Below are 16684 nucleotides of genomic sequence, written 5' to 3'. Positions count from 1 at the left end.
ATGATAGTGAAAAAGTCAAAAGAATCTAAATATTGTGCATATTTCCAAACAATGTTCTGGAAATAATCTACTAAATAAGCTAATAAATAATAATCTTATAAAGGTACACAGAATGTGTTCTAATAAAAAAGTTTAAAATATGCCAGAATGCATTTGACAAGAGAGAGAACACTTTCAAATGGAATCAGTTAGTATGTTTGTACTCTGAACTATTACTTAGGCAACAAAGATATTTTAGAAAAAAAATATGTGCGTGTGTGTGTATATTAAAGATTGCACATTAAATAGTTAATAGTGATTCCTTCTAGATAATGGGCTTAAAGGTGATTTTTATTTATATTTTATAAATTTTCTACAATAAATATGCATCTTCTTAAATATTTTCTTAAGCAAAAATAAATAAATAAATAAATGTCTACTTTGATATTCATGCCAAAAATGATAGAAATATTTTATATGCTCAGGAATGATTTAAACTGCCTAGAAATTATCTGTTACTTGAATATTAGATTAAATTTGTTGATAAAATTATCTGTGCTTCATACTTTTTTAGCACTAGTGTTTTTGATATATTTTTTTCCACTTCTTCTATATGCTACCTTTTCTTGAGTCAATATTGGCAAAATATATTTTTATTTCTAACATCCTCATTTTCAAGATTATTAGCATAGAGTAGACACATATTCAGTTATTTTTATTACTTCTGAATCTGTGATTGTTATGTTTGTTGTGTGTAATATTGTGTATTTGTGTTTATGTTTTATTAGTTGTACCAGAGCTTTTGGTTTTTATTTGATAGACTATATTGTATGCTATACCATATTAATAACCAATAGAATAAATCCAAATGCCCTCTACAGAGAAAGAATTGAATTAAAAATAGTTAAATAACATATAAATTCTCACTTAAAATGAGAAGTATGTGGACTATAATAATATATGGATACATTTATTGAAATAGCATTAATTGAGAAGAGCAGAGGTCATAATATTGTGGCTATCTAATCTGTGATTGTGTAAAAACATGTCTGTACATTAGCAAATGTTAGACAAGAGCAGAAGTGTTCTGAATAGTAACATTTTGATCATTTTTTAAACTGGTTACCAAAATTCATAATTGAATATAACTTTAAGAAACTGAGGTTTTAACTTGCTGTCCCTTTTCCCAGGCATTCCTTGTGGGCCACCCCCAGCCATCGCCAATGGAGATTTCATTAGCACCGACAGAGAATACTTTCAATATGGAACAGTGGTGACCTATCACTGCAATCTTGGAGAGAGAAGGCAGAAGCTGTTTGACCTCGTGGGTAAACGGTCAATATATTGCACCAGTGAAGACAATCAAGTTGGCATCTGGAGTGGCCCTCCCCCTCAGTGCATTACACCTAATAAATGCACGCCTCCAGTCATTGAAAATGGAATAAGGATGTCTGAGAACAAAAGCTTATTTTCTTTACGTGAAAGGGTGAGGTTTAGGTGTCAGCCTGGCTTTGCCATGAAAGGACCCTCCACTGTTGAATGCCAGGCCCAAAACAAGTGGAGGCCTGAGTTGCCCAGCTGCTCCAGGGGTGAGTCTGACTGAGGCTTTGAAGGGGCCTACAAATGACGTGAGTTGTAGGAGGATCAGGAGGTTAGTGTCGGTTCTGGGGGGAGGATGTGTGGTGAGCGGTGTGAGTAAATTTGGGGCAAGGAAACACAAAATTAAGAAAATGTGTGTTTGCACTTGTGTGTAAGTGCCTTCATTTTGAGAAGCAAGAGTTTAATTATTCAAGGAAGGAGACATTTGGGAATCTCATATTGAGGAATTCTCAAGGCAAAGTACCAGCTCCAATATCTCTCAGTTGTATTCAAGAATGATGTGGACTTTCTGGTTAGCTGTATAATAATCTTGTCTACCCTTTGCAACACTCCTTTGAAATAGTGCTATCCTTATATCCATATGACAGTGAAGTTAGCTTGGTCTTTCAGAGGTTAAATAAGTTGTCTAAATTGTGTGCTACTAAGTGGCATATCCAGGAATAGAATGCAGTGTGTCAGCCCCTAAAGTTGAATGCTCTGGTTCTTGACAGAACTTTGCTTTATAGAATTCTACTTTTATCAACATCTATCACAGAAAGAAACTGGCTTATGAAGAAAGATATCTTAGCCTCAGAATAGTGACAAAGACTTTAGAGTTGTTTTGGTCCACCTCCTACATTTTATCATTAGAAATCTGAAATTGAAAGTGCAAGTAACTTGCTCAAAGCCAAACAGATTTTTCATTCATCTTTAATTAGATACAGGTTAAGTTGAAGTTCAAATGAGTTCTAATGCCCCTAGCACACACCAAAAGGACTGTGAATGGAGGCACCCACACCTTGAGTTGAATATTCTCTAAGATTTGTGTCGTGTCATTACAAGGACTGGCTTATTTAGGGGATTTTTGTTCTCAATGGCTGGTCTTGTCTTCTTATGCCACAATAGCTGTCATAAGAAGGACTGTAAAAGTGGATTGGTAAATATTGTGGTTGATACTAGGGACAGAGAGGGAGCTTACAGTTTTTCCACCAACCCATATCAGCCTTGTACAACCAATGAGAGGGCAGCTGGGAGGACAAACAGATACATTATGGGTAATTACTATACTTTGATCATAGAAGTGTGAAAAAAAGAGATAAGGGGAAATCTGTTACAGGTTTAGGCTCAGGTACCCTTCTCACTACCTTAAAGATGAGGCTGTAAATTGTATTGCCTTTCTAGCAAATATGTGAGTTGGGTAGTTCACCAGTACTAGTGACTCTATACTAGAGAGCCAGCAGTGGAAGAAGAGACAGCGTGCCTGGTGGACTAATGAATGTATTTTAGAACTTGTGCTGGGAAGGACTGGGTTCTAGTTCTCTACCTCGTACTAGCTGTGAGGTTTTTGGCTACATCTCTTCCCTATCCTTAACTTCCACATTAGTAAAACAAGGGGATTGAAGTATCATTTGACTTCCTCTGTTATACCTGTACCCCCTTAATTATGATTCTCTAAATCCTTGGAAGGGTTAGAATTTAGCAAAAGGCATTTCCCTATAAGTGACAGGTACTTTACTGTTCTTTACCCAGTATGTCAGCCACCTCCAGAAGTCCTACATGGTAAACACACTCCAAGCCACAAGAACAACTTTTCCTCTGGGCAGAAAGTGTTCTACAGCTGTGAGCCCGGCTATGATCTCAGAGGGGCTGCTTCTCTGCACTGTACGCCCCAGGGAGACTGGAGCCCAGAAGCTCCCAGATGTGCAGGTGCCTATACTCTTTTCTGGTTTGCAGATCAATCTCTTTGTCCCTTACATGGCAGTCTTACTCTTTTTTTTTTTTTTTTCCCTAGTGAAATCATGTGCTGACTTCCTGGATCAACTTCCTAATGGACATGTGCTCTTTCCACTTAATTTCCACCTTGGAGCAAAAGTGTCCTTCATTTGTGATGAGGGGTGAGTGTGAACTGGAAAAGAGACCAGGGCCACATTGATGGATGCTGATATGCTGATGCTCTGGGCAATGGGTTTTATCCAAAAAGGGGGCTGACCAATGGAGAAAAAGTACTAAAAGAGACTGATATCTCAAAGAGTGATTGGGAAGTATGGTAAGAATCAGATGGACCATGAACAGATGCTTAAAAAGGAAAAGTGGTAAATATACTGAACAGCAGAAACATAACAACAAAACTTGAATATTTAGGTGTAATATTAAGTGTTTGGATAAAATGGATAAATAGTAATTTGTAGACATGAAGAGATAAATATTCCAGAGGTTATGTTCGATATATATATATATGTGTATATATATATATATATATATAATATACATATATATGAAAGAAAGTTATTTATAAGACAGATGACATGCAAGGATTGTGTCAGGAAATTTTTAAACCAATCATTAGTGGCATTTGGAATAGGAACAGAAGAGTAAGCAGAAGTATTTTTAATCTGTAATAATTACATATCATCTAATTAGTATTAGGCTGTGTTGAAAGAGCATGAAGACTGCTGTTCATATTTCAAGTAACATCATTAACCCTTTGTGTGAATCTAAATGATCTTGATATTATGTTCCAACACCATTGGCAGGTAAAAAGCATGGACAGTAGAGCAGTTGTTCTCAGTATATTCCAAGGACTCTTGACAAGCATCAATTACCAGTCACCCAATAAAGACCCAGAGGCAATTCAGGAGCCACTGGTCTGACAATAAACCAGATGTTTTAGGATGATTGTTCTCCAAGGAATCCTCTCTCCTCACCTTTTCTTCTTTTTCCTAGATAATTTGGCTTTACTCTTCAGTAATCCAGATATGTCAGAAGTCTCATTCAGGAACATTCCAAATGTATTGGCAAAAGGAACAGTCTCTGATATCTTTCCTCATGTTCTCTGATTTGTTTAAATCAGGAGTTGTTTTCGTCCTGGTCTACTAAAAGAGGAAAATGCCATGCTTTGCATTAGAGGACAAAGTTTCTCCTAATGACAAAAGGGGGCTTGTTAGAGAGCAGTCAGGGTAAGATGGTCTCCTGAAGGTCCAGAACCAGACTAAGGAAATGCCTGTTATGTTTTTTGTACCTTCTTTAGTTCAGGCAAGTCTGATTACTGAGCTTTGACAGGTGTTATTGCTTTGTCCTCATTGGAAGCAGCACTTTTAAAAAATGTTTTGGTTTCTGAGCCTCTATCAGCTGAGAAACAAAATAGGCTGAGCTTTTTCTTTCACCTGGGATTTAACTTAAGCATTAAATTGTGTTTTAGCAGAAGGGAAGTAGCTGAGATCTGTCAATGGATGGAAGAGAGAAATGGTGTGCTCATCCAGTCACTACTGCTTTGTTCCTTAGGTTCCAGTTAAAGGGAAGCTCAGCCAGTTACTGTATCTTGGTTGGAACGAAAAGCCTTTGGAATAACAGTGTTCCTGTGTGTGAACGTAAGTAGAAAGAATATCTGTTCAGGTCTGCATCTTTCTCCTTGTTTTTTTCATTTTCTTGTTGCATTTTACCACATGATATTATCTAATGTCTATCCCTCTGTTTATTTTGTTTTTGATAGAAATATTTATTGTTGAAATAGTTACAAAGAATGTTTTTTGGGGAAATAAACCTGAACATCATGGGCTTTGTGTGTCATTCTATAAATATTTATAAACGTACTATGTGCTATAAATGGGAAGAAATGCTTCACAGATGAGGAGAAATTTATGGCTGACGCTTTGTCAAATTTTCCCTTTTTCCTTTTCAAAAATGATAGTCACACTTCAGCTTTTTTTATCCTTTCTTCAATCATCCATCCATCATATACACATTCTTTCAACAGATTTTTTTGGGTAACTACTATGTGCCAGCCAGTCTTCTAGATACTAGGAATATGCCTGCAAACAAGACAGACTAGGTTCCTGCTCCAATGTTGTTTATATTCTTGTGCAGTGAGAAAGGCAAATATATATATATAAACATATATATATAAAACAAGTAAACAAGCAAACACATAAATAGACAATTTCAAATAATACTAAGTGTTATTAAGAAAAAAACAGGGTAATGCATAAAATAGTTGTGTAAAGGGGAAAAAGGAATTCCAGAAAAAAAATTGTTTCCACTTAAAATAAAATGATTAAGGAAGAAAAAGAGAAAATAACATTTGAGCTTTGATGAAAATTGATTGATTACCAATGTGCAAAGATAGAGGAAGAACTTTCCATGCAGATGGAGCAGAAACTACAAAGTTCCAAGGCAGAAGTGTTCCTGGCATTTTTTTGAAAAGCCTGCTCCTGACATTTCTCAGAAGCCAATATGGCTGATGTTCAGTGAGCAAATACAGAAGTATACAGAAGCAATAAAAGAGAATAACTCTATACTCTGTAAGAATTTAGGTTTTCACTCTAAGCAAGATGAAAAGCCATTGGAGTATTATGAGTAGAAAAGTAACATGATCTAACTTACTTTTAATTATTTCACTCTGGCTACTCTAGAGAGAGCTGAGTTGAAAGGATGTATCTTAGATTGAGATTCCCCCAAAAACAGTGCCAGAGACAAAGTTTGAGTTATAGTGCTCTACTGTAGGGTATAGTCCCAGGGCAGCAAAAGTGAAGGAAAACAAAAAGGGAGGTGGAGAGGAAAGAAAAGCAGATAAATAAAAGAGATTGTGTTATTGAAGTGGCCATAAGCTTCACAAGAAAGACGGCTGGTTGTTTGGCCATATAGGACATCTCCAGAGAGATTCTGTGGAACCAGAACTGACCATTAGAAGAGAAAGAACAAGCAACTTATCTGCTCGGTCTTTCCTGTCTCTCATCTTCTGTTTATTCCAAGGCTATTAAGTCCTTGGATTTCATGTTGTATTATTTCTCTCCCTGATCAGACTCTGGGGACACTAGACCCATGACCTGTTGCCTGGTACTCCACCTAAGCCAGGAAGTGATAGAAGGAGCCAGAGTGGACATGGATCCAGTCACGTTGGCTTAGATTTAGAACTACTGTGACCTCCACTACAGTGGTACAGCAGAGGCTGTGCAGTAGCCCATCTCACCCTTGGGGCAGCTGAGACAGCCAGTGTTGTCAGGAAATGAGGTAGCAGTAGTATCAGCACTCTCAATTGAGAAAGCAACTGAAGGCCCAAAAGATACCTATAGCCAAGTAAATCTGAGGGTAGAGCTGAGGATACAAGCTGGGAGGCTATTGCAAAAATCTAACCAGAGGTGTTGGCCCAGGATAACACTGAGAGAGGTGATAAGCAGTATTCAAATTCTGGATATATTCTGAAGGTAGAAATGACAGGATTTGCTGATAGTTTAGATATAGAGTTTAAAATAGAGATTAAGTGAGATCACCCAGAGAGTGAATGGGGCCAGAGAATAGATGCATGGTCTGAGCCTTGTAAATTCAACATTAAGATGTTGGAAAGATTAGAAGGAATTGGAAAAGGAGATTAAGAAGAAGCAGCCAGTGCATTGAGAGAAAAATCAGGAGGATGAGGTATCTTGGAAGACAAGTGGAGAACTTTGTTTAAGGAGATGAGACTCAGAAACTGTGTTATATTCTTCAGAGAGGTCAAATAATATGAGGACAGAAAATTATCATTGGGTTTAGCGACTTGGAGGTAATGAATGACCTCGATAAAAGCAGTTCAGTAGAGTTGTGGGGGCAAATGCCCAATTGGAATGAGTTCAAGGGACAATGAAAAGGAGGAAGGACAGACCATAGACAACATCTTAGAGGACTTCTAATGTAAAGGGGGTAGAGAAAAGGGACTACAGCTGCAAAGGGAAGTGGGATTAGGGAGCTTTTTCTTTTTTAATGACAGAAATGTAACCTGTTAAATAGAGAAACACTACGAATATATCCAACCTGTACATTTATTTCTTCACTAAATCACCAGGATGTTGCTTCGTCTTCTGATTGTAATGACTGAAAGATATATATTTATTTTTTCAAATGAATACTTTGCTTTAATATTATTTGAACATATTGTACTGATTTATATAATGAAACCATAGTTATATCTTTCATGTTTGAAAGTCAGCTATTTGAAAATCTTAATGTAATTAAGAAACACGAAAGAAAGAAAGAAAATTACTCCCATGAACTCAAGGATATACCTAAAATCACTTAGTAGAGTGTAAACACTGGTTAAGCTATTCCACCCTTTGAATAGTTAGTTTATCCATAATTCTTTCAAGCTGCAGTATCCTCTTCCTAAATATAGATCAAATCAGAAGGGGAAAGGAGCATCTCTAAATAGATAACGCTCAAAAGAAGAAATATGTGTTTCTTCGATGATAAAAACAAACTGTAAAACCTATAAGTATCTCAAAAGTCAAAACATTTCTGAGCCTTTGGAGCATGCACTGGAGTATGGAGAATGTTTCATTTCACTGTGGCAGCATTTCTGTAACCATTCATTTTGCTTTTGAGAATAACAGCCTCAAGGTATCAAGAAAAGATTAAATCATGGATAGACAAATAGTAAATGTATATATTTGGAATATATTTGGAAAAAATTCTCTAGGATGAAGATCCTTGATGTTAAAAGATCTCACCTATTTTGTGCTTAAAATAGTACTTGCTGTATAGTAGATGCTCAAAAAAAAAAAACCTTCTTGGTGAATTAATGGATGATTTCCTTGTTAAATGGATGTGGTTAAGAAGATTTTTGTTTATTTAAGCCTCAATTATCCAGAAGGCTTAACTCGCTGAAGAGTTCAGGATGCTTACGTCCCTTTTAGACTTTTATAATAAAAATTGATTTTGATGTAACTTCATTTAGCTGCATCTCAGCAGTGTCCTAATATATTTATTTTGTAGTTTGTACTCTCCTAAGAGTTTAATTGTTGTTGAACTGGCAACACAGTCACAGAATCCCACAATTGTGGAATCGACTCAGATGAAAATTTAAGCATTTTAATGTAACTTTTAGCTCTTTTAGAAATTTTTTGTCCAAATCCGCTGGCTATCCTTAATGGGAACCACACAGGAAATTCTCTGGGAAGCATTTCCTGTGGAAAAGAAATATCTTGCACATGTGACCCCCACCCAGACAGAGGGATGACTTTCAGTCTCTTTAGGGAGAGCACCATCCACTGCACAAGTGACAGTCAAGGGAATGAGGTTTGGAGTATCCCTGACCCTCACTGTGAACTTTCTGGTTCTGTTGGTCAGTGCCCACTCCTATATACCCTAAATGGGTTCAGAACACCTGGACCACATCCTTTATACTTCTATAATGAGATATGGTGTTTTCTTGTGAGTTTGACTTTGTCATAAGTGGAAGTGTTGAAATTACATGCCATGGCTAAAACAGATATTTCCAGCAGTGCCAAGATGTTTGACTAGGTAAGATGCTAATCATTCTACTTGCTGGTGGAGTGGTGAGGAGAGTGGGGCAAGAGAAGAATGGAAGCTGGGATAGAGTGGGAGTGTGGCACCAACCTTGGAATACCGCATCATTGGCAGGGGAGCCCTGAGATAGAAGAGCAATCCAGTGAGAAAAGGCTACACATGATGAGAGGAATTTAACCTTTCCTTGATCTTCCTCACCCTCCAGCTGGGTGGTATATATCAGAATCCAGTGAGATTTCTTTAGATGCAGATGCCTAGGTCCCCAGCCAGGCTTACTGAATGGGCAAATAGAAGCAGTCTCCACCAAGGAGGAGATAGTTGAGTTCAGACTCTATTTCAAGTTATGCAGCATACAGTATATCCTCTCATAAAGAAGACCTAGCTTCTTAGAGGAAGCTACTGAATGGCTTAGTCTGTTTTGTCCTTGTTCTTGAATGTCTGCATCAGAATGAGAAGAGTGGTCTATTAGTATCCCAGGGCTGCCATAAACCATGAACTAGGTAGCTTAAAACAACAGAAATTAGTTCTCTCACAGGTCTATGGGCTGGAAGTCTGAAATCAAGGTGTTGGCAGGGCTGCACTCTCTCCTATGGCTCTAAAAGGAGGATCCTTCTTGCAGCTTCTGGTGGCTCCTAGCATTACTTGGCTTGCGGACACATCACTTAAATCCCTGCCTCTGTCTTCACATGGCCTTCTCTCCAATATCTCTGTGTCTCAAATCTCCACTTCCTCTCTCTTAAAAGCACAGGGAGCTCAGCTTGGTGCTCTGTGATGAGGTGGGATGAGGTGCTCTGTGATGCTCTAAATGAGTGGGATGGGGGGGTGGGAGGGAGGTGTAAGAGGAAGGGGATATATGTATACATATAGCTGATTCATTTTGTTGTACATCAGAAACTAACACAACATTGTAAAGCAATTATCCTCCAATAAAAAAGATAAAAGCAAAAAAAAAAAAAAAAGAAAAAAAGACATCAGCAGTCACTGGAGTTAGGGTTCACTCTGGTAATCCAGGATAATTTCATCTCAAGTTCATTACCTTAATTGTATCTGAAATGAACCTTATTCCAAATGAGTTCCCATTCTAATGTTTTAGATGGTTGTATCTTTTGGGGGACATCATTCACCCACTACAAGTGGTGACTGCTATTTAGTACCAGAGAAGCAGCTTATGGTAGGCATCCTGAGACTGAGATAGGGAGGAATAAGTAAAAAGAGACAGTAAATATGTCTTAATATACATGAGTATGTTAACACCAGTAAATGAGTATATAATGGTTAACTTAACTCTCGATAAAGGCACCCTGATAGGAGGCCTGGCACGTGAAACTATTGGCTAAAACTCTTGCTTTGAACAGAAAGGCCAAAAAGGTGAACAGTCTTCCAAGCAGTAAAAATTTCCTGATGGGGGGCTTCCCTGGTGGTGTAGTTGTTGAGAGTCCGCCTGCTGATGCAGCGGACACGGGTTCGTGCCCCGGTCCGGGAAGATCCCACATGCCGCAGAGCGGCTGAGCCTGTGTGTCTGGAGCCTGTTCTCCGCAACAGGAGAGGCCACAACAGTGAGAGGCCCGCATACCGCAAAAAAAAAAAAAAAAAAAAAAAAAATTCCTGATGGGTAGATGCTATTGTAAAGCACCTGAACAGCCTGTATACTTCTGATTGTTCTACAGAATTGACCACTTTGAGAAAACTCACTATACAAGTAGCTATAGGGCACCTGCTTTTAAAATGACCAATGAGCATCACCCAATAAAGGCCATTTGTGGTTAAATAATCCCATCCTAAGGTAGCTTCAGGGGTTACCTTAGGGGAAGAAACTCTTTTGCCATTATTATGTCTCTGTTTCTGTGATCCCCTCTATCAGCTCAGTTGGAGAGAAAGAGGAGATAGGGTGGAAGTCTCTCTACTCACTTTGATATTTCTGTGGTTTTGGTCTTCAAGTATTGTAAAGCCCCTAAACAGTTTCCATTTACAAAGCCTACAATCCTGACTGATGAGTCTGAGTTTCCAGTTGGGACATCTTTGTATTATGAATGCTTCCTTGGGTATTTTGAAAATATGTTCTCTATCACCTGCTTAGAAAACTTGGTCTCGTCAAGTGCCAAGATATTTAGAGATATGAGTAACCCCTTCCTGGGAGCCAATTCATGTATATCAAAGAATCTGTGAGATCTGATTTAATTTGTTCAAATTTTGAAGGTGAGACATCTAAGTTTGCCCAAGGTATTTAAATGGAGGGTGGACTTGTAAGTCATCCCTTCTTATTGCCTTGCATTTCTACACCTTGACTAGATATTCATTTCATAGGAATGGCTCTCACAAGAGGAATTGGAGGGGAATTTTCCATTCACTGGGGGTTACCCTTGGCGGCTAAAACCATGAAATGAATAAAACAGGGCACAAGAAAATTATGTGGGTCACAGTGAATTGTGCTTGGCTAACTAAGATAGGAGGAAAATCCCAAATCTAAGGCCTTTGATTTAGGCTGATGGGATGGAAAACCACAAATGACCTTTATTGGGTGATTTGATGGGATTATTTAACCACAAATGGCCTTTATTGGGTGATGCTCATTGGTCATTTTAAAAGCAGGTGCCCTATAGCTACTTGTATAGTGAGTTTTCTCAAAGTGGTCAATTCTGTAGAACAATCAGAAGTATACAGGCTGTTCAGTATGCTGCACTCCAGTCTGAATCTTAAAAACAAATGTAAATTGAACTGTACACCTCATCCTGAATTCTGCTTCTTTTCTGTAGGAAAATCATGTGGAAGACCTCCAGAACCCTTCAATGGCATGGTGCACATAAACACAGACACCCGGTTTGGATCAACAGTTAATTATTCATGTAATAAAGGGTGAGTTGGGAGCACTATCTTTGGAATGTGAGTTGCAGAACCGCAATGCCAACCTTCCACCCAGTCTAAGATATGCAAACCAGACTACTGACGTATGTACTTCAAAAAGTAAGCAATAGGACTTTTGGGTAGAGATGGTAGCTTGAACAACATAGGCATGTGACCAAGGAATCTAAAAAAAGAAGGCGCAATGTGTACCTGTATTAAAACTAGGGGAGGGCACCATGCTTCTGCTGAAGGTAGTACATGAGAAAGATATTCACTGGATAAAAAGGACCAGCTTGCCAAATAAATAAAAGGAAACATGCTGGTTGAACCATGCAAACATCCTTAACAGGTTAGCGGGTGTATAGCTGATTAGAAGACCCTGGGGCAGGGTTTGGGAGGATAAATATTAAAGGTAACAGCAGCTCTGGGAAATGTAAGTGTTAAAGTGCACACAGAGTGGGGACCTTAAGGGAGTTCTTGCACTTGACTTTTCCCTGGAATGGGGAAACATGCTAGAAGCCATTGCCTCAACTTAGAGAGAGCAATTAAAGAATGTTGACTAATTTTCAGTTGGCACAATCACTTAGAGGGAAAAAAGATATCTATATTAAATCTTCCTGCAAAAACTGCCCCTAGTAATTGGCCCCATGCTATTCTGCCCAGGCTATTATACCTATGATCCAGCAAGTTTAAATTAGGATAAATCAATATTCACCCCTTCTCACTTTATCTGAGCTTGGGAGACTTAAAAACTTTCCATACAATCTCATCACCAGCCCCTTCTCACCTCCTCTCAGGAATAAGCCTAAAGCTCTCTCTGTGGTGAGCAAGCCAAAACATCATTAAATATAAGGTAAGATACAGCAATTGAAAATAAAAAGACTAATTTGAGAAATCAGAGAAAATATTCCTCTATAGATCAGAGTATTCCAATAAACATGGGAATAAGCTACAAAACAGGATACTAGAAATCTCTCATATGTGTTTATAACATAGAATCTATGAAAGGCATTTATAAGATTTAATGATCTGATATTAGGAAAATTTACCTATGGATAAAACACACAGGAATCTAAAAAGCAGCAATAATCAGGAGATTGAATCCAGGAAAAAAACAAAGAGATCATTAGAAAATAAGATTAAATTCTCTAGAATTAATCCAGGACAAAACTGGAAATTATACACATATTCACTCACACACAATCTAGATATGAGAAAAACAAAAGAAAGCAGAAAAAAGTGAAGCATTAATTAGCACATAATGGAAGATAGTTTCTCAGACCAGAATAAAAAAGACAAATGCAAGGTTAATGGTAAGAGGCACTGGCCGTACATGAAGGAAATTTATGAAATTCAGATACTGAATAAAAATACTGCAACTATTGAGAGATAAAATAAATAGAAAAAGAAGAACTTCATTTTGGCATCAAAAGTCTCTTCCACACACTAAATTACAGAAATTAGTGTTTGAGAGAAAATATTATGCCATAAAATATCTGTGCTCAGCCAAGCTATCATTTATCTCCAAGGCACAAATGTATAGTCTTACATGAGTAAGAACCCAAAACATATGCCAGTTAGATATGATTCCTGAAAAAAGAATAGTTCTCACAAAAATATGAGTAAATTTTTAAAAGAAGAAATCAAAGAAATAGTAGTGAGTCACAAAACTATTTAAACAGAGTTAAAATTGTTATTTTTAATATGGTTGTGAAACTAAATATAATGGCAGAACTAATTCTTAAAAGAGAACTCATGTATGAAAGGAATTATAGTAAACTTGATATAAATAATAGATTTTTATCACAACAACTAGGAAGTTGGTGATGCAGTAAAATATATATATATATATATATATATGCTTAAGTTATAATACATACACATAAATACATATTCTTGACATGATAAAGAAGATATTATTCCATGCTAGTATAAAATCAAAATATATAAATTCAAAATCACAATGGCAATCAAAAAAGCACAACCACTTGGTCCATATGACAAAAGAGGGGTAAGAAAAAGAAGAACTAGGAAGCTTTCTATCTCTCTTGCTGGAAACAGCATCAGCAGAGCAAGAATGGAGCTCGTTTTATACAGTACTGAGTTCCAACCCTGGGAATTGTTAAATAAATAAAAGGAGAGAACACTCTAAGCAAGATAAAATGTGTAAGTTATTACAGTACCTGTGATGGCTTAACTTCCCCTTTTGAAGAACAATGCCTTCTAAATATAGTCAATAAAAACTTCAAACTACATGATAATTAAAAGACACATTTCTAAAATAAAATAATAGAAAAATTCCATTTATAATTGTATCAAACAATAAAATCCTTAGACATAAATTTAACCAAGGAGACATAAGACTTATACACTGAATACTATAAAACATTGCTGAAAGAAATTAAAGAAGACTTAATAAATGGAAATACATTCATATTCTTGGATTGGAAGACTTAGTATTGGTAAGATGAAAATACTGCCCAAAGTGATATACAGATTCAAGGCAATACGTACAAAAATCCCAACGGTATTTTTTGCAGAAATGGAAAACCATCCTAAATTTTGTATGGAATTTCAAGGGACCCAGAACACCCAAACAGTCTTGAAAAGAACAAAGTTGGTTGACTCACACTTTTTATTTCAACACTTACTACAAAGCTATAGTCATTAAAATAGTATGTTACTGGCATAAAGTTAGACACACAGGCCAGCGGAGTAAGTGATAGCCCAGAAATAAAGTTGCATATTTATGGTCAATTGATTTTCAGCAAGGGTGCAAGGACCACTCACTGCGGAAAGAACTGTCTCTTCAACAATGGTCCTGGGAAAATTAGACATTCGCATGCAAAACAATGAAGCCACCTTACACCATATACAAAACTAAATCAAAATGGATCAAAGACTTGAAGTTAAAAGTTAAAATTATAAAATTCTTAGAGGAAAATATAGGGACAAATCTTCATGACTGTGGATTTGGCAATAGTTTCTTAAATATGACACCAAAAGTACAGGCAACAAAAGCAGACATAGACAAATTGGGTTTCATTAAAATTAAGAACATTTTTGCATCAAGACACTATCAAGTTCATTCAGCTTACTATAACAAAATATCACAGGCTAGGTAGTTTATAAACAACAGAACTTTATTTCTCACCATTCTAGGAACTGGAAGTCTGAGGTCAGGGTGTTGGCAGGGTCAAAAAGGTCTTCTTCTAGGTGTATGCTCCTAGTGTGTCCTCACATGGTGGAGGGGTTAGGAAGCTCTGTGGGGTCTCTTTTATAAGAGCATTACTCCCACTCATGAGGACTTCACCTTTATGACATAGATCCTAAAGGCCCTACTTATTAATGCCATCAATTTTGGAGGTTAGGATTTCAACATATGAATTTTGGGGAGACATAAACATTCAGACCATAGCATACACTATCAAGAGAGTGAAAAGACAACTCATAGAATGAGAAAAAATATTTGCAAATCATATATCTGACAAAATTAAAGATACAGAATATATAAAGAACTCTACAACTCTATATACAGAATATATAAAGAACTCTACAACACAAGAAAAAGACTACCCAATTTAAAATGGGCCAAGGACTTGAGTAAGACATTTCTCCAAAGGAGGTATATAAAGACCTCTACAACACAAGAAAAAGACTACCCAATTTAAAATGGGCCAAGGACTTGAGTAAGACATTTCTCCAAAGGAGGTATACAAATGGCCAATAAACACATAAAAAATACTAAACATTATTAATCATTAGATAAATGCAAATCAAACCCATTCATACCTCTTAATATGACTTTAATAATAATTATTAATAAACAGAAAATAAAAAGTGTTGATGAGAATGTGTAGAAATTGGAATCCTTGTACATTGCTGTTGAGAATGTAAAATGATGCTGCCACTATAGAACTTGTTAGGTATCTACACATGAACTATTTTGCAGCAATCAAAAAGACTTAATTAGATCCTATATTCAGTGATGTGGATGGATGATCATGATGTGATATTGACTGAGAAAACAATTTGTAGAGTTTGTTTTCAACTTGGAAAAATAATGACAAATTTTGAGGAGATACTCTATATGCGTATATATGTTTGAATGTGCTTGGAGAAAGTAGGGTTATCTGAAATACATGGTATTCTAAGCAAAAACATATGTTGGAATTTTCTGTTGTTAAGTTACTGAAAAGAAATAAATTAAAGCTAAATAAACAAATAGCCAAGGAACAGATGTTAACCTGGACAAATAAAACGCAGATTGCTTTGACAAAGGGGTGTCAAACTTTTTCTGTCAAGACCCAGATAGTAAATACTTTCAGCTTTGTGGGCCGTATAATCTCTGCTATAACTACTCACCTCTGCAGTTGCAGTGGGATAGTAGCCCTAGACAGTGAATGAATGAATGTGTGATACAGCATACATGGGGCCTGCAGAACTCAGTTTTGCCAACCTATGGTTAGATGAAAGAGCATTATTTTTCCTCAATTTCTTTTATTATTCCAAGTCAAGGAGGTTCTAAAAAGAAGTAAAAAGATACATTGATAAAATAATAATAATAGTTGAAAATTTCAGATTGGGTAAGCAAAGGTACAAAAAATAAGACATTGATGGATGAGGCTGCTTTGGTACATGGTACATGTGTGTTGAATTTTGTACCTTACAGAGAATGTAAACTCTTTCTAGGGACCATTTATAAGAGTTGATAGCATATCACTTCACAGGGTGTACCTCAATAGATTTGAACATAGGAGAAACTAAAACAGCTATATACGCTTATTATAATAAAAATAACACTAGGAATTAATGACAAGAATAAATAAAAATTCAAGTTTTGGATCTTAGTCAAAGAGAAAATTAAAACGGACATTGCAGATTACATATCAAATAACAATAAGGAATGATTATTGAGTGCATGAGCCCTGAGGACTCTTCTAGTGCTTTACATGAATTAACTTAATCTTGAAAATGACTCTTTGTAGTGAATATTACACATAGCCCCATT

The 16684-nt window shown here is 36.6% G+C and overlaps 1 protein-coding gene across 1 annotated transcript in view; it reads left to right on the top strand.

Moving 5' to 3' along the window:
• The window catches only part of CR1 (complement C3b/C4b receptor 1 (Knops blood group)), a gene marked incomplete at both ends in the record, with an annotated part of 113346 nt that overhangs the window by 45049 nt on the left and 51613 nt on the right, over positions 1–16684 (top strand). The window contains 7 exons of the mRNA XM_079723145.1: positions 1170–1568; positions 3088–3264; positions 3350–3452; positions 4840–4925; positions 8420–8649; positions 10771–10951; positions 11586–11685. Coding sequence (XP_079579271.1) covers positions 1170–1568; positions 3088–3264; positions 3350–3452; positions 4840–4925; positions 8420–8649; positions 10771–10951; positions 11586–11685 — 1276 coding nt within the window. The remainder of the gene's footprint in view (positions 1–1169; positions 1569–3087; positions 3265–3349; positions 3453–4839; positions 4926–8419; positions 8650–10770; positions 10952–11585; positions 11686–16684) is intronic.

This window comes from Hyperoodon ampullatus (assembly GCF_949752795.1).
Source record: "Hyperoodon ampullatus genome assembly, chromosome: 2".
NCBI lineage: Eukaryota > Metazoa > Chordata > Mammalia > Artiodactyla > Ziphiidae > Hyperoodon > Hyperoodon ampullatus.
The sequence above is the reverse complement of the archived record's forward strand: the minus strand, read 5'-3'. Positions and strand labels throughout refer to the sequence as shown.